We start from the raw sequence: 19,928 nt of genomic DNA on the forward strand, positions 1-19,928 counted from the left end.
TTGGTTGCGACGCACCGGCTGTACGCGCAGTGTACGCTGAAGTACAGACTATACGTATAAAACACCGTAGTTTACACTTTACTCTACCCTAGTCAATACAGATACGCAAAGGCAAAAGTTGTTGGGTGACTGCACTGCACATGGGCTTTGATCTGCGATTGCTGATTGCATCCTGAAAACTGAAAAGCAATAAAATCCTCGCATCACGGCTGCGACGGCACCAATAGAGTTTGTGACTGTTTGTCCCAGCCGTATCGATTATTGCTGCTATCGCTAGCTTTGTGTGAATGTGCTTCTCATGTTGACAAGGCGTGGATTTCTTTGTTGTTAACGACCACCGACCACGCACGTAATCCATTTTTCAGGATGAGATTATAAACAGATTAGGAATCTTGGGTGATCCCTTGACAGGAACTGCTGGTTTTCGACGTGGTAATCATGGAAAGTGCGAAATGCAATGGTAGCACTGCGGGCAGTTCCAGCAAGGAGAAGAAGGACAAGAAGCAGAATGGAACATCCTCTCGAAAAAGAGAATCTCCCGAGCCTGATAATGTGTCAAACACTGATAATCAGGAAGCAGCAGCAGGCAGCTCCAGCAGCGATACTGCTCAGAGTAGTACCAGCAGCCCCAATGGAAAGAGGCCTTCCAAAGCGTCCAGCAGGATGAACAGATTGCTTTCTAACAGCGCAAAACGGTAAGTTTTTGCTCTTTCACTGGCTGATAAGGCTGTGTCGTTTACTGAACACTGAAAAGTGCAAAAAAGCAAGTTTGCCTAACGTAGGCATTCAGCTTCCATATTCTTCTATAATTGACAATATTGTTACTCATCATTTACCTACTGTCTCATGGTCAGCCAGTCATTGATAATTAGTGAATGATAATAATTCAGCCTTGCTGAAATTGGTTGCAGACATTTTTAGACACTGGAGTTTGTTGTAATAGGGACTAGGGTTTCCCTTTTTAAAAACATTTTTATTAAATTTTAATTGCGTAGGCTCATTCTTGTTTACTGTGTTTTTATTTGGCTTTTTTGTTCATAGGCTGCAGAAGGAACTGTCGGATATTACACTGGATCCTCCTCCAAATTGCAGGCAAGAAAACAAATCTGTAATGCGGTGCTCATAATTACTGGTGTTGAAGGAACACCAGTGCTTGCTTGAGGCGACATTCTATTGACCGCGCTTGCAGTTATGATTATGTTAAGTTTTATCAAACTATAGAACATACTGTATTTAAATAAGCATCTTATACATCAGCGGCTTTTTATAATTATTTAGTGATTGTTAGTCCGTTTTTGATGTTGTGTGCGTTGTCCAAATGACGCGTTAAGCTAGGTAAATACTCTACTTTGATTTACTAGTTTAGTTCACTTTACAGTTAGTAATAATTCTGTATTGAGCATTTTTCAATGATATTTCAGTGATGAATTGTTAGTTGATCACTTGACATATATAGAGTACTTGTACTGTTGTACAGAAACTGAAGCCGAATTCTGTTTTATATCCGTATTGAAGAAGTGAATGTTGTTTTTCAGTGCGGGCCCTAAGGGAGATAACTTATATGAATGGGTTTCGACAATCCTGGGACCTCCTGGATCCGTATATGAAGGTGGAATTTTCTTTTTGGATATTCATTTTTCTCCAGACTATCCATTCAAACCACCCAAGGTAGGTTATTCTTTTCGCTGTCCCACAGTTTCGTGGTTTTGGAAAGCGTGCAACCACATTTAGGTTGTCTTCAAAACGCGAATTTACCACTGCAACATCAACAGCCAAGGTACTATATGTTTGGATATTTTGAAAGTGAGTATCACAGGCTTGATTCTGTTGGAATTCCTGCTTGGGTTACCGGATAAGATTTCGTATAGGATAACTGGAGCCCTGCTCTTACCATCTCCAAAGTGTTATTATCGATTTGCTCTCTGTTGACCGATTGCAATCCAGGTGAGATGTTATAAAATTATACCTACTGAAATCGGATTTATTGGTAGCATATCTGAACGTATTTATATTTAGCTAACACTGTTATTTTATGGCTTTTCAGCTGAAATGACGTATTTTTTAAATAAAATGACGACTTTCGAAGTTTGCTGTCTTGTAAATCATTATTTATCGATGTAACACCACTAGCGTGTAATGCATTGCAGCGGATCCTTTGGTCGGCAGCATTGCGCAGCAGTACATCAACAATCGCGAAGAACATGATAAAGTGGCCCGTTTATGGACAACGCGATATGCCACGTGAAGCGAAATTTGCATCTTCTTGCAGCTAAACAGTCGGTGGAAACTTCTCAGAAATCTGACCTTTGGGTTTTGTGGATTTGTTTAATCAGTGCTTTATTCGCGGCAGCGTATTTATTTGTTTTGAACTGCTTTTATTCATCTTCCACAAGGTCGGTGTCGCATGTCTATTGACTGCGCATCAATCTGGATGGTGTCTTAATTTTTCAAATTTGTTTTCTTTAAAACGGCCATTTGCTGTGTTTTCTCTGCTTTAGAAAGTCTTTCTTCTAAGCGGCTTGGCAATTTTTTATAGCAGCTTCGAAATCTTGGTCTTCTAGTGATCTGGGTGCGTAATTTTTTTTTGTTTTATTGCCTGAATTCGCAGTCTTCGAATATTTAACCTTTTATCATTTATGATCGATTTTAATATTGTACAATTTTTCAACGGAACACGAAGTCGAGAAGCGGCTTCTGTTTACGACCTTTCATCGATAAAGAATAAAGATCAATAACTCATAACATCTGAACCATGGCTTTATGTTTTTCCAAATGCAAGCTGCAAAACAGCATGTCAAAAAATCCGTTTTTCCCAGTGTCAGGATTCAAGAACAGGTAAAACGGTACAAAAATGTAAAAAACTACCAGTAAATTTCACAAAAGCTGAATTAGAAAATCTCAATTCATCCAATCGCTTACAGCCTTGCAAGTCTGCTGAAGTTCTATGAGGATATTCTCATCCGCCAGTTGCAGGCGCATCGCGACTTTCAGATAACTATCCAAACATCGTGAATAATGTCCCAGAATCACCTTCCTACAAGCACACATAAGGTCATTCATTTTCCATTTTTTTCCACAAGGCAAATTGTTTCTCTGAAATAAAACGTAATTCGTACCTTTTATCTTTTGGAAGAGATCTACTGAGTGTGTTTCCCATCACGTTATTCACAATGAAAATATGCACCCGAAGCAAATGCGGCGACATAACGATCTGGAAGATACCACGATGAAATTCAGACTTCTGGTACCATAATGCCGTTTTTTTCCGCAACATCTTGAATACTCACATCGGCTGTGTATCTCCCAAACAGCTTGTGGTAGACGTCAATAATATCCATAATGCTCTGACCGAGACCTTGATGAATGCAGTCAAATACGAAAACCGGATCCTCAAGAGATCTTCTCGTTGAAGCATATTTTTTCTCGAAGCCTTCCAGCACACTCTCTGTAAGTCACGACACATGATTTAGGTTTTAATAAAATTAAACAGAAAAAATTATTCATGAGTTCACGAGTTCATGAATTCAACCACAATAAACGACATCCAAAACACTTACCCAAAGTACAATACTGATCTGAGTTCGACAAATGAGATCTGACTCTAATTATTTCCTCTGTGATAAGAGCAATCAATGCATCGCGAGATATTTGCCGTCGTTCGCCGAACTCGATAGCTGAGAACAAAATATTCATACCACATTTTAAATTCAATTCAAATTAAAACAAAAGCAGCAAAATTCCAGCCATACCATTTTGGAAAAATTTGCCCCACGTATGAACAATCAATCTGGAGTTAGGAGGTTCACCACAAATACCCAGAATGACCAGCGTCCATTGTGGCATGTTGATTTCGGTTACCAATTGGAATAACTAAAAACAGTATCTATTAGCTGTTATTACGGAGCAAAGGAAGGAGTAGCAGCATCGTGCTATACCTTATTCACATCCAATAATTCATACATCACCCGATTCATCGCGTCCGGCGTGACGGCAACATCAAAGTCCTTTCCATCCACGTGGAGATAGATGTCCTTCTGAACGCTCGCCAACTGGAACGTAAAACTGAGTATGGGAAATGCACATAAAAATAGCTAATTAAGTATTTAAATAAAGTAAAAAAGTATTTAAATAAAGTATTTAAATAGCTAATTAAGTATTTAGCTAATTAAGTTCAGAACTATGGAAGCTGTTTAACAGTGTAATAACTTTCTAAGTTTACCGTGCGATGCGTTCGAACAGTGATGAGAAATTCCGATAAATCTGGTAAGGAATTCTGAATTTCCATCGGCTGGCAGAGAAAATCAATTTTCAACAAGTAATCAACACGTTCAGTTATTGGAATGCGTGCAGTTTCATGAACAGCCAGCTGGAACAACGCCTTCGCAGCCGTCCATTTATCACCGGATCTCTCGCAACAATCGGCTACTAGTTTTAAGAATCGCACTATACCCTCCACATCAGCTGGCGGGAAGGATGCCAGTTTTCGGAAGAGATAATCCTTCAAGTACGGCGAACCACTAGCCATGGCGTACTGATCTAACTGCATACTGAAGCACCACTCAAACACCGAGAAATGCAACAGTACATCATTGGATTGCGTGTAAATCCAGTCAAGAATGTATTCCAGTTTCCTGCGCATCTCCGCCGGCTTGCGCTGCTGAGTACCCGAACTGGACCCCGACGAGCCGGACGCCAGAACATCCAAATCAGACAACACTTTGGCAATAATAAAATAATACTTTTGTCGACGTTCCATAGCGATTTTCCCCAGTGTATCGGACTGCGACTCATTATTTACAATAAACCGAATGGCGTAGTTCTGGGGATCAGACTGCAGAGCTGCCAGACAGCACAATTCGACCATGGCTTCGTAGAATTCGCACTCCCTCAACCGATCCAGAATTTCTTGCAGTCCCATAATTGTCGCACTACCGCGAATGGAATTCAGGGCACTGTCCAAAATACTCAACGCTTCCGTGTTGTCACCGCTGGCCTTAGCCTGGTTGATCAGAGTCAGCACTTTCATGGTCACCGCGTCGTCGGCATCAAATAATTTGGGACATAATTCTTGAATTGTTGAGCTTATTCGCAGTATGCTTTCGGTGTCCGTACCTTCGTCGATGTAGCGTTGGTGAATGGCTTTGATAATTCCCTGGAGGATGCTGCTTCCGGTGGGTGAATTCAAAAGGTCAGGGAACGTGACCTGCATCAGTGTTTCCTTTGAAAACGCTCGGCTCACATAATCCAGAATCTGCGATAACCCTTCTTGTAAAAGAAATTCCCAGAGCTTCAGTATCTGTATGGTCCTTTCTAGAATTGCGGCTAATGACTTGATGGACGTCATCTCGACCTTGGTTGCGTTTATGGCAGTAATGGCATCTTCGGATGGCATTCCGTGACGAGTGGAAGCACGACCTGGGTAGAATAATTCATTCCAGTTGGTTTCGAGGTAACGTTTAACCAGCGACAACTGTTCGATGAACAATGGAATGTCAGAAGCTGGAATGCCTGTAATCCATGCAACGGAGCCTGCAACCAACCATTTCTAACCACACAGCAAATCAAGAGAAAACATAATTTTTGGCTCATAAGTGGGTTACCTATATGTCAGCACAAATTTCAGCTGAAGTTACCCTTTTGAGATAAAGCTAAACAATTCAGGCTATTACGCGAATTTACAAACCTTTGTACTCGGCTCCGAACACAAATGGATTAATTCCCCATAAGGGTCCCAAGATGCGACCCACGAGATAGAAAAAGGCGTCATGTTTGGCAGAAAAAATAATCGGACTCGTTGCAGTTTGAGAAGGTTGTTGCACCATTCTACCGTTCAATGGCAGCTGATTCTCAAATACTGGCTCACCACCATAAACCCGAAGAATTTTTGTGGCCAAACGCTGCACTTCCGTTGAGTTGGTCGTACAAGCGAGGTGCAGAGCTAGGAAACAACTATGAAATGGCGGCATGGATTCGATGAATTCTCTCATCGGGGCTGACATGGGGCTGTGGGTTCGGAGCATCTTTTCCATGATATCCACGGGGTAAGACTTCTCCAGAATGTAGCACTTCTTCGCCGTGAGGGCAATAATGTGCTTTCTACTAGAAGTCAGTTGGTTTAGCGCAAGAGATCGTAACCGTAATATCAGTGAATCATCGGCATGCTGCGGTAATTCCGATAAGTGTTCAATATGATAAGGTACTTCCATTACGCTAACACTCTCTCGATATTTCTCCTCATAAATATGCAGATCATTACTGCATGAGATGATATTGTCCTGATCTTCTCGATCATCGGGAGCGATCATGAGAACTGTACCGTCCAGGCTGTACGAATTACTCAGATTCAAATGCGTGGTGATTTGCGAAACAGGAGTCGATGGGTTGTGTCCCGGTGGAAATCGGATGTGACCCAAAAGAAATTCTCGTGGCCGATCGCCCAGACCACTGGCACTGACGGCAAAGTACAATCGCAAACCAGCGGAAGTCAGAAGAAAGAAGGCGTAGCGAGCACTTTCCCATGTGTCCACGGGGTGAATGGAAATTATTTGTTTTATCTGCAACCGATCCACATTTCTCAACAGAGGCAAGGCTTGATTAACAATATTCTGGAAACTGAGATGAATGTGACGAACTCCCGATGTGCCATCGATTCCCAAATCGTATAGGTCCACGTTATTATCTTTTCGAAGCGTATATAAAATCTGGAAAAGAACATTCTCAATAAATACAACTAAATACATTAGCTGACAATATAACATACTTTACGAGTATCGTCCAGAATCATCTGAACCACAGGCTCTTTCCTAAACAAGAGATGGAATCCGGGAACGGCGCAGGCAATGCGCTCATACACAGCCAGCGTACAATTGGCCAGTCTCGGCCCAAACCACAGCCATTTCGTAAACATGGTCTGCTTGATGTTCTGCAATTCCGACACATGGCCCTCCACATTGCCGAAAAAGACTCGCCCTTGTTTTGTGCACTGAATTTTACACAGCCGTTGATCGTTCGTCGAAGCTCGCAACACAAATCGTCTGGTCTCGATGACGTGCTGCACTCCAGTCAACGTCACTTTGGAGAATAAAATTTCCGTTAGCGTCGCCGCGACGATACAGTATTGAGCTCCCAGATACATTAAATCAGGAGACCAAGTCGGCAATAATCCCACAGCCGTGACAAATTCCGGATACTCAATGCAGGTTGTCTTCGCCGGATCTTTCCACGGCCAAACATACAATTTCGTGTCCAATGCTACCCAGGCCATCTGTAATTCGGGAAACGTTCCCAACGATGAAAAGCCGCTCGTATTGGCGTTGATTTCGGCCGTTATCACATCATGCACGGGAAATTCCTGGGATACTCGAAAATGAGGAACATCGCTGGCGACATAATCATCTGGGTGAGAACCACTGGCGCTGGGTACTTGTGGGAGACCTACAAGTTAAGCGACACAACGATAAAAAATACACCATTAATTATTAATACAACTGTAATACAAAGTACTTTACTTATTATTTTGCTTCTTAATATGATTCTAAAGCAGCAGCGTCTGGTTGTAGCCATGAGAATAATGAATCTAAATCAATTCCTTAGTATGTATACAAAACACAATTAAAATACATAAGATTCGAAACTGGCAAAAAAATAATTCTCTGAGTTTCTCTTACCTGCATTGGTGGCTACCAGTTGATCGGCAATATCCGCCTTGGCCAAATCTTTCTTGATGCATTCTTCCAAATGGAGACTGGCTTGCTGGAGATCGACGCGGTCCTTGTTGGAAAACGATGGGAACTCCAAGGAGTCATTATCCATGTGCATGGGAAACCCGTGATCCATATCGTCATCCGAACGTGGAGCCAGTAAAGATACAGGAGAACGTGCCGTGACATAGTGTCCCGAGATGGTTTGATTGAGCTGGTTGGCGCCAACCTGAGCGGCTAAGGAACTACCGTGAGGGGAACTACCGAAACTGCGCAGCGGAGAACTTGAGCTGGACTGCAGCAGTAGCGAAGTGCCCGGTTCCGTTTTAATGGGGGAGAATGTTCGACGATCCGGAGATCCACTGATCGCTGACAGATCGGAAACACGCGGCAGATTCCCGATACTACCGGTTCGTAACGGTCGATCCAAGGGAGTCGAGTGAGAAGCAGGATTCCAACCGTACATTTTTGTATGACAATGCTCTTCGGGGCTGCCACTGCCACCGTTGGCGATGTGTTTGCCTCTTCTGTCTTCACAATAGAAGTATGGAACTACGAGTTATGCAGTCATCAGAAAACCCTGCTAACAGAAATCCCAGGGTTATTAGTCAGTAGTCCTCGTCTCCTGCAAAGTTTAGTGATTTGCCGATGATTTGCGACTGCGAAGAGAAACGACCAAGTCACGAACACTCCTAGTTGCAACAACAAACCGAGCCGGTTATCCGTTAACGCAACAGTAATTTTCAGCCCGAATCAGGATCAAAAGAATGCTGCATTGACTCACTCACCATAAAATAGAAATGTCACATGTATCACAAAGATTGCTGCTTACTTGATACTTCTTAGTGCTTACTCATCGAGAATCAGAAATTTTAAGGAATATCGAGATGCACGCAGAAAATGGATAAAATCCAAATCATGTTACAGTACTTACTTCCAAAATTCAAAATTACTTACTTACTTCCAAATTACTTACTTACTTACAGTACTTACTTCCAAAATTACTAGTGCCCGTGTTGAAGATACCGGCACCCTTACCGATGACCACCACGACAAGCCGCGAAAAACTTATGCCGCCATCACGAAAGAACCTGTGCCGGCAGTCATCCTCCAGCCGAAGAAGACAGAGCCACTACCTCCTCCCAGATCCCGCACAACAACAAGTGAGCTCACCAAACTATCCAATGCTCTCAACACTGCTCTCCCTGCTGGTGCCGCTGATCTGAACGTGACCGACATCCGTCCCATTGGTGGTAAGCGTGTTCTACTTCGTTTTAAGAATGCCGACAGTGCCGCAAATGGTAAGTCAATCTTGGAAAGCCATTCAGAAGCTTTGGGTTATGATGTGGTCAGTACTAAACCCAAAACGTCAAGGGTTATTGTTCGCCGAGTCCCAAAAACACTGTCTAATGACGATTTCTTGAAAGAATTACGCGTTAAAGTAAACATCCCACCCAATTCAGTGCTTAAAATTGTCACCCGGTTGACCAGTCAAAGAGAGGAAGTATCCACGTGTGCAATTTTCGAGGTCAGCCAGGATGTTCGCAATATCCTGACTGACCAACGGTTCTTAATGATTCAGTGGTCCCGATGTCCTATAGAGGACCATGTTTACGTACCACAATGTACTAGATGTTGTGCCTACGGTCACACTTCGACAAAGTGTGAAAAATCCCCTCGCTGTGCGTTTTGTGCTAAATCCCATCACACTAACGACTGCACGGAGAATGCTGATTTTCGATTCATTTGCGCAAATTGTAGTGATAGCGGTGTTTATTCTCCGACAAACTACCATACGGCGTATGACCACTTTTATTGCTCTGTCTTCAAAATTCGCGATACTTTTACAACCGAAATTTCCCAAAAAACCGGTAAACGCTAACGAAATTTTAATTAACAACCAGGCTGTGCCAAATAATTGTTCGACAATGCTTAACGATGAAAATTTGTCCAGTAACGATATTGGCTACCCGACCGTAAATAGTCGACAACCGAAACATCCTGTTCTTCTTGAGAACATCCGCATACGATGTTGTAATGTCAGAAGCGTCAAGAACAAACGTGAAGAAGTGAAATTAGTTTTGCTCGGACAGTGATGTGACCGTTCTTACTGAAACATATGATAGACCATTTATGACAGGTTCTGATTTTGCTGACCTGGATAACTACAATGTCTTTCGAAATGGTAGAGCTGATGGTCGTGGTGGTGTTGCTGTTGTTATCAGAAAATCTCTTTGTGCTTTTCCCATGCCAGAGCTTAATACTCCTTCCATTGAAATTTTGTGCGTTGAGTCTCGTGCTATTGATCGTATTTTTATTGCTTTCTATGCGCCCCCTGATAAAAGTATTCATCTTGTGCCTGCCCTGATTAAACACCTGCGTTCTAATTTCTCTTGGTCTATTAGCAAAATGCATAATCATGGGTGATTTCAATCGGCCTGACATAAATTGGTCTAATAAAACCGCAAGAAAACCAGCCAGTCGTGAGCTGCTGTCCGCTATCAAAGAATTCGAGATGATACAGCTAGTCAACTTTCCAACCAGGAAGAACAATTGTCTTGACTTGTGTCTCATCAGTGCCAACTCGCTTTTTTCACCAGCAGTTCCCATCAGCCCGCCCTCCTCTACCAACGATCATATCGGTTTTGAATTTTCTCTGAAACTAAAGAAATATCGCAGAAAATTTCGTACTGTTAAGCGATGGAAAATCGAAAGCAATAATGTTGGTCAGTTCATCGACGCGTTAAATGTTGTCAACTGGGAAAGTTTATTTTGCAATTTAAACGTTAATGAAAGAGCAGATAAATTTGAAAATGTTTTTCTCGAAACAGCAAAAGCATATTTTGAATTTAGTGACGTGAAAATTCGGATTGGTGCAGTGAAATATCCTAGAAATATTAAAAAAGTAATAAATTCAAGAGATCTTGCTTTTCGTAAATACCGACAGATAAATCTACCGAATTTGAAAACTAAATGGAAAAAGTTGTCAAAGAAATTAAGTGTGCTGCTAAGAAAATTTGAAAAACACAGACTTTCTGATATTTCCACTGCACACAGAAACAATCCATCCAAATTTTGGCGGTATATGAAATCGATGAATGACCGCATCGGTATGCCACCTCTCAAAAGGCCGGATGGCACGACGGCAGCTACAGATAACGAAAAAGCTAATCTACTGAACGCTCTGTACCGCGAGTCTCAGTCGACCTGCAACGCGCACTGTACTGGCTCTGATTTAAATTTAATTTGCGGCAACGAAGAAAGGTGGGAAATCTCGGAGCTTTTGATTTTTGAACAACTTGCGAAAATTTCTGTAACAACTTCAAGTGGCAAGTACGAAATCACTAACAAACTTCTGAAAATTGCTGCTCCAGGCATTCTTGCTCCGCTCAGATTAATTTTTAATGCCGCTATCAATGAAGGTGTGTTTCCGGTGAAGTGGAAGCATTCGTTTATAACAGCAGTACCGAAAATCTCTGCAGATCACAGATTGCCGGGTAGCTATCGACCAGTTTCAATGTTGAACCCAGTTTCAAAAATTTTTGAACGTTGTCTTGATCAATTAATTCGTGAACATTTGAACAAAAATTCAATACTTCTGGATCACCAGTTTGCTTACCGGCATAAAAGGTCTACTGAGCTACAGCTATTTCTTTTTGTCAAGTCTTTGAACGATTTCAACACAAGCGGCATTGCTGTAGATGCAGTATTCTTGGACTGCTCAAAAGCTTTTGATAAGCTTTCCCACGAATCCATCATAAACGCGCTGATCGAAATGAATCTTCCCAGTCACATCGTACATTTGGTCTCTGATTACTTGAAAGATCGAACACAATGTGTGACAGTTGGAAATGAGTTTGCTCATTCGTTACCCGTTAACAGTGGTGTACCGCAGGGTTCAGTTTTAGGGCCACTACTGTTCATTTGTGTCTTAAATTTCATTCTCCGCGCATTAAAAAACGGTAGCGCCGCTCTCGTTTGTTGCAGATGACGTAGTTATTTTTCGCCCCATTACTGAAACAGGTGACAGTCAGCTGTTGCAGGAAGATCTTACTTCTCTCAATGAATGGCTTGCTAGCAAAAAGCTCAGTCTAAACGCTGCTAAGTCTGCCCACGTTCACTTCTCAAAACAGAAATCCTCGGTCTGCCCATATTATTACAGTATCGATAATGTTACGATTCCAAATTGTGATCATGTCAAACACTTGGGCATATTCGTTGACCGAAAACTAAATTTTAAATTAAATAGTGAAAATGTAGCAAAAAAATGCAACCGAAAAATCAGCTACATTAATCACATTTTCCGTTATACTGATTGCGGTGCTCGCATACGACTTTTTGAGTCTCTTGTCCTCTCGGTCATCGATTACTGTTGCTCCATCACGCACCCGTTATTCAAACAGTCCGCTGATCTCTTAGAACGTTGCCAGAGAAGATTCACTAAATCCTTGCGACTCGGCAACAATGTTCTAAATTATGGTGCACGGCTAAAAGAGCTTAAATGGGATGATTTAATTACTCGCCGTTTAAAAAAAGCGCTGTTGTTTTGTATAAATTGGTCTTTCGGGTGATTCCTATGGGTGATCAAATCGTAACTCCTCTTACGTTTTCGGTCTCTGCGTTTGAGTCTGTTGCAGGAAACACAAGATCATCCGAGCGTCTAATGAAACATCCATGTCCTATAAAACCTGCCGCGACGACCTTTTGTGGGATAACAGTGACTACTGACCACCTGTCCTATATAAACACCCTCGCCTCCATCTGGAACGAGCTTCCTTTGCAGCCAGTAGCCTATGTCACATTAAAAGCCTTTTCGGAAGCCCTGGAAACCGTGAAATTGAATGTGCTGCCGTCGGTTGAAATCTTAAAAGCCAATCTTTACTCTAAATAAATGCTTATCTGCGCTTTTTCTTTGCTATCCTTGTAGGTAATGGGTACTTTATTGAGTGTGTACTGTTACGCATAAACGGCTGCGACTAGTTGAAATAGTACAGTACAGAAAGGCGATTACGTGCGTAAGTGTCCTTGCTTTCCTTTTTCCCACGATTTCTTTTGGAATACTTTTTGAAAATTTGAATTAATTTAGCTGTACGTGGGTTTTGGTTTTATGCATCGACCCCAGCGCGATCGTCTCCCTCCCTTTTTTCCACAGTAATATAGCGTCAACTTATCGCAACCGAAAAAATAATGTTTATTTCCATCTCTATGTCTCTTAATGTTACTGCATCTGATCAGTCGTTTGGTTGATGTTTTTGTGTTTTGCTGAAGAATGCTTTGTGTTTTGTTTTTGCGATCTTCATTGTTGTACTCCAATGTCGTTTCACGACTGTTGTCTGTAGCCTAGAGGGGGCTAATGCTCCGTGCAAAGGACAATAAACTTCCATTATTATAAATTTGTGGAAATCGCCAAAACGCGGATTGGCGTGGCGAAGCTCACTTGATTGAAATCTCTCAGAAATCTAAGAATCTTGTATAAGGGTAAAATCAACTTTCCAAAGCTCGTTACGCTAGTAGCATCGAGTAACACTTCGGGGCTAACTTCGCTATCAGCACGGTCTGGGATAGCAAAAAGTTTGTCATGTGATTTTCGTGGTTTGCGGGGTCTCTTATTATTCTTTTAATTCAGATTCGTATTCCTCTTTCGCTTACGTATTTATCCCGATTTCGGAATATCGCAATTTCCAATCGTGAAGTATTAAAGAAGAATTTTGGATCTTGGCTGCTGGCCATCTGCGAGAATAACTTGACGAGAGGTATTGCATTTTGAGTTGAATCTGGTACATAGTCAGATAGTCTGCTTCTTTGACTTTGAGCAGCAATATTACAGTAATGTTTAATCTTCTGGCGATCTAGCTTATGATATATTTCTATGTCGCTTTGCACGCAATACGGTGTTGCACCGTGTGAAAAATATCTTGCTAGAATCGTAAAATCGTCATAGCTACTGCTGAAGCTGAAGGGCTGTGATATAACTTGCTTGCAGCTTACTGTGTTTGCAGGATTCAGAATTGATCTCGTTTGTGACGGTTTGTGTCAGTGTGGACTGTGGAGTGACAAACTAACCAAAAGAGATCTACCTAGTTATTGTGTAATCATCGATCATGACCCAAGCTGCGAAAGGCAAACTGATTGCGATAATTGGGGATGAAGACACTAGCGTGGGCTTCCTCCTTGGTGGTATTGGAGAACTGAATAAACAGCGCCAGCCTAATTTCTTCGTTGTCAACAAGAACACAGCTGTTAGCGAGATTGAAGACGCATTTAAAGCCTTCTGCAAGAGGGACGACATTGGTATCATTTTGATAAGCCAGAATATTGCTGAAATGATCCGCTACGTTGTGGACAGTTATCATCAGACAATTCCCACGGTTCTGGAAATTCCTTCTAAAGACCATCCTTATGATGCCACCAAGGACTCCATTCTTCGTCGCGCTAAGGGAATGTTTAGCTCTGAGGACTTCCGGGCCTAGTCGTCGGTGCAGGAAACAAGAAAAATCATTCCGATAGAGTATATTATGAATTTAGGAAATTTTAGCAGCTTAATCCGGTTGCGCCTATGTGGGAGATTTGTGCGTGTATTGGTTGTGTGCCTACTTGCAGTTAGTTAGTGCATGATTATTTCTGTTGACTGTGGGTGATGCTCGAGTTTATCGTTTTGCGATTCTCTAACAATTTTACCGTAAATATCAACATGTGGTTCTAAATTCAAACGGTCGTTCCGGGTCTTTCGATTACTTTGATCTGGTTTCGTTACCTGTAACTTAATCCGCGTAATAAAATCAGTATGTGCAGTGTTTGCTGAACGGATTACGAGAGTAGCATTGCTTTTGGTTTTGGCCATCTTTGCTGGCGTTGCGCGGTACTTCTGAGTTCCGAGGTGTCCCTAATAAGCATTTTATTCTTCACTACGAGTACTACAAAATACAAATCATTACAAAAAATCGGTTGTAATGACTCTACTAACGACTCACGAGTCAATAAAGTAAAAAAATATGTGAAGCTTGTACGCTCATGTACGAGTACAGTACAGTATTGTAGTAATTATTGCTTCCATTACGAAGAATCTACATAGCGTAGAAAAATTCTCGCTAAAGTATCAACCATCGTATAGTAAAGTATAGAAAATTCTCGCTAAAGTATCAACCAGTTTTAGCGGGACTGTGCGATGCATAATGAACACGCGTCACAACTGCCAATGTTGGTTTCTATGATAAAATTATAAGAATATGTTGATAAACTTTATCGGGCGACAGCCATAATAAATTATAAAGGGTTAAATGCAAACGCGGACATACTAAATAAATACATTACAGTTAAATTTTTAAGCAATGGAAAAACAACCGTGACCTCTACGTTGGTTACAGTACTTGAAGAACTTACACGGTTACACCAGAAGATGGCGGCAGCTCTACAACGTTAACTGTAGCCTCGTATGAATACAAGTATATCGGAAGCGGAGGTGCTGTCATTAAAGAAAAAGTCTGACAGATCTAACCCGATCTACAGGTACTTATTTACTGTTTCACAATATGCATACGAGTACGCCGATACGTGTACACTTCAAGAATACTTCCTTTAGCAATAGAAATGTGTATCATAGCATTCTCCAAACTGCCTGCGTCGAACTGCCGGCACTTCTTGATCATGGTTTCCAGCGGAAATGCCACCAATATGATTACGCATTTAATGTTTAATTGTTATTTGTCAGACTAGCTAAACGCTTCTCGGCACTGTTTGCTACGCTCGTTCGACACTAATAATATTGTACCCAACGAGAAAATTGCAGTAAATCTGATTACATTAATCGAATTTTTATGCCGCTTAAAACGGGAAATCATAACACGGAGCGGGCTCGCGGCCTGTGGGAAGTTGCCGTTGGTGGGTGCAGATATCCCGATCCCAAAGCAACCGTTCGCGTGCAGAGCGGCAGATTTTCATCATGATGCATGTGCGTCGCGCTGGCCGGCGCTGATGCCGCTCGTAATTGTCCATTCAACAGCGCATTGTGCTGGGAATCGTAATCCAACTGCTTGGGCTTCTGCTTGCACATCATACTACGCAGACTGTCCATGCTAAGCTGGAATAGTCCGTAGATGATGGGATTGATGCAGCTGGAAAACCATGCACCGCACTGTGCTGCAATACTGACCGCACGAGGTATGTGCTCCTTCATACGGTAATCGGTCCATACGTTCAGTAAGGTCACCGTGAAATACGGTGACCAACAGATTAAATATGACGCCAGCATACATAGTGTTAACTGGATCGTCCGCATTTTGGCATGCGATAAAATATTTGTTTGCATGTAGGTATTACGGCGTAGTACGCCGGATGCCTGGTCATGCTCTCGGCTCTTCTTCCACACCGCTAACGCTATTTTAAGGCCACAAAATCCCATGAAGCACAAGGGGATTACGAAGACGTAGATGGCAAGCCATGTTACATAAAGCTTCCGCTGCCATGCGGCGGTGTAGCCCTGCGAGCGGCATGCCATTCGGCGCGATCCATCCGGAAGTGTCCCGGTGTCCACCTACGCCGGATATACGACAAATCATGCATGTGTGTTGTTGCAGCTGCATGTGACAAGTTAATCTTCGAAGTTTAAAGACTTCCGGTCATGGAAATGCATCTGTGCATCGTACCGGTTTGTGTTTTATAGCCAGCCAATACAGTGCATATACTCCACGACAGAAAGTCAATCAGATGCAAAAAAATGTAAAAACGTTAATCCTGTCAATAATTCCAAGCCCACGCCGCAGATTTTCGGAAACAGATCGCAAAATACGTAACTTAATCAACATAGTGCATAATCTTGCGGTGCGTTAATCTTGTCTCTGTCAAATGAATTTAAACTTTCCGCACAAATATCAGATTTTTAATTTAACACAACCAGCAAGAAATCAAAAATAGTGAGTAATTAAGTACTTAACAGCACCATGCTGAAAAATTATTATTAGCAATATTAAAATGCTAAAATTTACTCACGTACGCAGATTTTCGTAGTACGAGTATTTCAAAACATGCAGATTAGATCAGGATGCATTTACCGCAAAATAAATTTTAGCCTTATTTAGTAACATACGAGTATTATAATGATTACGACCCAGTTTCTCATGGTATTTTCCTTATTTTTCTCATAACATTTTTAAATTTCATAAAAATTTGCAGTACCAGAACAAAAACGAAGATGTGAGGAACCGCAACGACAAACGCCAAAATCCACGAAATGGCGACCATTCGGCGGCTGCGCGCAATGGAACGCGACCAGTTCAATGGGTACAAGATCGCTTTATAGCGGTCATAACTCATGCTCATCAGGAGAAATGCGGTGCTGGCAAATAGCAGACATTGCACATAGGATAAGCCTTTACACGCAGCATTTCCATACGTCCATTGCCCAATTTCCTCCCAAAGTATTTCCGTTGACATACTCACTATCGCGATGAAAATATCGCCTGTAATTTATAAAAACTGTATGCAGATAAAAAAAATATATACTTCTAGAACATACTGTACTTATGGTAAACTGTGTATTGTCGAGCTAGCGCTATAGCACTTCTTTATATATATGACAAAATTTGCATAAATAATATTTCATTCTACATAAATAACATAATTATATATATCTTATAAGCAATACCGACATACCCACAGCCAATGATAAAATGAAGATGGACACAGATCTTTTGCATCTACTCGATCGTCCCAAAAGAATCAATATAACGGAATTCCCAATTATTGCCATTACCATCAAAATAACCATTAAGACAAAAAATTCCGTGGACTGATGAATCGGATCCAAGATGCCGACTGGTGTGTTCAGCTGTGCGGCAGTTTGTGAACAGTTTGAACACAGTATCGACATTTCCGGTGGCATCATAATAAATGCATAAAGCCAGAGTCATCAAAATAATTACTAAAGACAACAAGTACGTTTGGGCAGTCGTCTAGATATATTCACTGTATTCCAAGCATTAAGCGATCTCTCAAAAATCAGAAGCATATTGAACTGTTTACTGAACATGGCAAACTTATGCAATAGATGCATCTATATTTCACAGTTTGTAATACAAACTTTGTATCGACTACAATATTTACGAGTAATGTACCGTAGTTCATCGCTGAATTAAACACCCTTGACAGCTTCAAGTCAGAGGGCAACCACTGACTTTCGCACTGCACGGGCTCCAAAATCTGCCGGTATTATAGCTTTCTGCGAACCCGCTTACCACAGATATAATTAATCAAAATTATGTTTTGACTTGAACCAGAGCATAAGCGGCATTTGTCATTGCACGCGAACATAAATTTGCAAATCTGTTGTCGCATCCACAGCAAGCAGAGATACGAACCTGTGCATGCAGGGAGGGGTCGGGAAATCTGGATGATGTTGAAGATGGTGATATTGTAGTGAACAGTGATGCAGCTGCTAGGGCACCCAAGACTAATGACTAATTTGTTGTTATACGGCCTATGACGCAACAATTAAAGAATTAATTGAGGTTACATCTCCACACTGGTGCACTCGTCAAGGTAAATCATGGCATAGAGATGCACGTGTTTATGATCATAGTCAAATTCATTTCCGGCAAACAGAGTCATCCGCTTGCTGTTGTCGTGTTATGAGGTTGCCAATGGTACAAAGAAGTACACGATTAGCTAACGACTCTCCGGACGGGATCGTCGTAACCACTATCCCTGCCTTGCTCAGTGAGTATCGCGACTCTTGTCTCAATTGTTACAGCGGATCACAGGAAATGTATGGAATCTGGTAGGTTCAGGAACACGAAGATCAGGAATCCCTAAGCGATTGTGCTGAAGAATACTCCTAACTTCCGGTCGTCACATATGCGGGTCGAACGAAGTACGAGCATACCGTGTTTACCACGCTATAATCCGATATAAATTACGAACGTCGATAATCACAGAAGATGCTTTACTCCGCTAACACACAATCATATGCACAACACAAGGAAAGTTAAAAGCAAGTAGTCGTCAGATCAGAAATCCAAGACTGAATTCCAATCCCTTCCCGATATTAGTAGAATCTCAGACTTAAATAGACTCAGAAGTAAAAACATCAGATACACCGCTAAGCCATAAATGTAACGAATCACAGAACTGATCGGTGCTGATATCCGGTGTTGTACTTGCAGGTGAAGGCGAACAGTCAGTGGATGTACGGTGGAATCCCTCGTACGTACTCCTCCACACGTCACTGTCCAGCGAGCAATCCTAACTGATATGATCAGACTGCAGCAGGTACAACAGTCAGGTGTAATAATGTGTCAACAGGATGCGCATGCCAGTAGCAGGGCCACATAGAAATTCATTGTGTGGTCAGTCAAATTACCCACAACTACAATAAAAATTCTACAGCACTGTAAGTATATACAGTATAATACAATATATGTATTTATACGATATGCGTATGCTGGACTTACTCGTATAGACATGTGTGGGTTTTACCACGAGTAAAGTTCTGCTGTGCAACGATTAAGGGATAAAAATCACTGAAGTTTCCGTAAACGATGGGAGCTCGGGAGTGCGACCGCGTTAGTAAAAAGGGGCATATCGTTGACCATATGCATTTCTAGGATCGTCGGTGTTCAGGTAGTTTCAGAAGTTATCATGATCGATGACGGTGTCTTGCAATCTGCCGATTTGTTGGGGTCGTCCCTGCCCTTTGATTCCGCTGTAGCCGCGGAAGCGTAAAAAATTCAAATGAACGCAAATGAACCGAAACACAATGAATAAGTCGGTCACTTATCCCAGACTCTTCCAGCAATTCATTGTTTGCGAAGGGCTTCAGGGTTACAAGAAGAATACTTGATAGTGCAGAGCAAAAAAAATGTTGACGAGCGCTAGCTAATTAAAACAAATTAATTTGCGAATGATGCTTCTCTACAGTTGTCAAATCTGAAAATCTTTGTCAAATGAAACCTGTCTAGGAAAATCATCCCCGGCATTCGACTCACAACGGTAGTGCGGTGAATAATATAGTATACGAGTACTATATGACAATATTAGTTTTACGTGTTCTGCTTTGAACTTTTGCTTTCACAATTTAAGCTAAAAACAGACACATAAAAAGCTGAAACGGGGCAAATCTACAAGCACAGTCGGCAAGTGGCAGATACGCGAGAATTTTATAAAAATCTTGGTATCCGCCTCTCCAGCCCTCTCCGAATGTACGAGTATAATTTATGTTTTTAGATATAATACTTC

At 41.7% G+C, this 19,928-nt stretch overlaps 4 protein-coding genes across 7 annotated transcripts; 2 read left to right on the forward strand and 2 right to left on the reverse strand.

Annotated features, from left to right (window-relative positions):
- The first annotated feature begins 80 nt into the window (after nt 1-80).
- On the forward strand, nt 81-2,742 carry LOC129584728 (ubiquitin-conjugating enzyme E2 E1-like). Its single transcript, XM_055477028.1, has 6 exons — nt 81-695; nt 1,042-1,092; nt 1,536-1,668; nt 1,732-1,803; nt 1,869-1,944; nt 2,148-2,742. The coding sequence occupies exons 1-6, from the start codon at nt 439-441 to the stop codon at nt 2,243-2,245; spliced, it is 687 nt and encodes a 228-aa protein (XP_055333003.1). The 5' UTR covers nt 81-438; the 3' UTR covers nt 2,246-2,742.
- On the reverse strand, nt 2,619-8,872 carry LOC129584726 (nuclear pore complex protein Nup155-like). Of its 2 annotated transcripts, XM_055477025.1 has the most exons (11): nt 8,694-8,872; nt 7,668-8,280; nt 6,761-7,434; nt 5,684-6,701; nt 4,220-5,529; nt 3,936-4,049; nt 3,750-3,870; nt 3,558-3,674; nt 3,288-3,445; nt 3,117-3,211; nt 2,619-3,034 (listed from the first exon to the last, which is right to left on the reverse strand). In XM_055477025.1, the coding sequence occupies exons 2-11, from the start codon at nt 8,164-8,166 to the stop codon at nt 2,899-2,901; spliced, it is 4,242 nt and encodes a 1,413-aa protein (XP_055333000.1). In that variant the 5' UTR covers nt 8,167-8,280; nt 8,694-8,872; the 3' UTR covers nt 2,619-2,898. The 2 variants fall into 2 exon arrangements, with proteins under 2 accessions (XP_055333000.1, XP_055332999.1); XM_055477024.1 differs by lacking the exon at nt 8,694-8,872 and having other exon boundaries at nt 7,668-8,619.
- A 4,386-nt stretch (nt 8,873-13,258) lies between these two features.
- On the forward strand, nt 13,259-14,491 carry LOC129584512 (V-type proton ATPase subunit F-like). Of its 2 annotated transcripts, none has more exons than XM_055476700.1 (2): nt 13,259-13,453; nt 13,684-14,491. In XM_055476700.1, the coding sequence occupies exon 2, from the start codon at nt 13,802-13,804 to the stop codon at nt 14,168-14,170; it is 369 nt and encodes a 122-aa protein (XP_055332675.1). In that variant the 5' UTR covers nt 13,259-13,453; nt 13,684-13,801; the 3' UTR covers nt 14,171-14,491. The 2 variants fall into 2 exon arrangements, with proteins under 2 accessions (XP_055332675.1, XP_055332674.1); XM_055476699.1 differs by having other exon boundaries at nt 13,260-13,453; nt 13,700-14,491.
- An 844-nt stretch (nt 14,492-15,335) lies between these two features.
- LOC129584585 (vasopressin V1a receptor-like) lies at nt 15,336-18,929 on the reverse strand. 2 transcript variants are annotated; one of them, XM_055476806.1, is made up of 4 exons: nt 18,053-18,929; nt 17,349-17,616; nt 16,872-17,155; nt 15,337-16,230 (listed from the first exon to the last, which is right to left on the reverse strand). In XM_055476806.1, the coding sequence occupies exons 2-4, from the start codon at nt 17,578-17,580 to the stop codon at nt 15,535-15,537; spliced, it is 1,212 nt and encodes a 403-aa protein (XP_055332781.1). In that variant the 5' UTR covers nt 17,581-17,616; nt 18,053-18,929; the 3' UTR covers nt 15,337-15,534. The 2 variants fall into 2 exon arrangements, with proteins under 2 accessions (XP_055332782.1, XP_055332781.1); XM_055476807.1 differs by having other exon boundaries at nt 15,336-16,230; nt 17,349-18,929.
- Nucleotides 18,930-19,928: the final 999 nt, after the last annotated feature.

Source organism: Paramacrobiotus metropolitanus, unplaced genomic scaffold, assembly GCF_019649055.1.
Source record: "Paramacrobiotus metropolitanus isolate TYO unplaced genomic scaffold, Prichtersi_v1.0 Parri_scaffold0000014, whole genome shotgun sequence".
In the NCBI taxonomy this organism is placed as follows: Eukaryota; Metazoa; Tardigrada; class Eutardigrada; order Parachela; family Macrobiotidae; genus Paramacrobiotus; species Paramacrobiotus metropolitanus.

Excerpts from the sequence above, each read along its gene's own strand:
- LOC129584728 (XM_055477028.1), top strand. The coding sequence starts at position 439 with ATGGAAAGTGCGAAATGCAATGGTAGCACTGCGGGCAGTTCCAGCAAG. Across the intron at positions 1,093-1,535 it reads GATCCTCCTCCAAATTGCAG|TGCGGGCCCTAAGGGAGATA; the intron begins GCAAGAAAACAA and ends GTTGTTTTTCAG. Across the intron at positions 1,669-1,731 it reads ATCCATTCAAACCACCCAAG|GTTGTCTTCAAAACGCGAAT; the intron begins GTAGGTTATTCT and ends AACCACATTTAG.
- LOC129584726 (XM_055477025.1), bottom strand. The coding sequence starts at position 8,166 with ATGTACGGTTGGAATCCTGCTTCTCACTCGACTCCCTTGGATCGACCG. Across the intron at positions 5,530-5,683 it reads GTTCGGAGCCGAGTACAAAG|GCTCCGTTGCATGGATTACA; the intron begins GTTTGTAAATTC and ends GGTTGGTTGCAG. Across the intron at positions 3,035-3,116 it reads TCTCTTCCAAAAGATAAAAG|GAAGGTGATTCTGGGACATT; the intron begins GTACGAATTACG and ends GTGTGCTTGTAG.
- LOC129584512 (XM_055476700.1), top strand. The coding sequence starts at position 13,802 with ATGACCCAAGCTGCGAAAGGCAAACTGATTGCGATAATTGGGGATGAA.
- LOC129584585 (XM_055476807.1), bottom strand. The coding sequence starts at position 17,580 with ATGATGCCACCGGAAATGTCGATACTGTGTTCAAACTGTTCACAAACT. Across the intron at positions 17,156-17,348 it reads CATTTTATCATTGGCTGTGG|GCGATATTTTCATCGCGATA; the intron begins GTATGTCGGTAT and ends TATAAATTACAG. Across the intron at positions 16,231-16,871 it reads ACATCTTCGTTTTTGTTCTG|GTGGACACCGGGACACTTCC; the intron begins GTACTGCAAATT and ends TATCCGGCGTAG.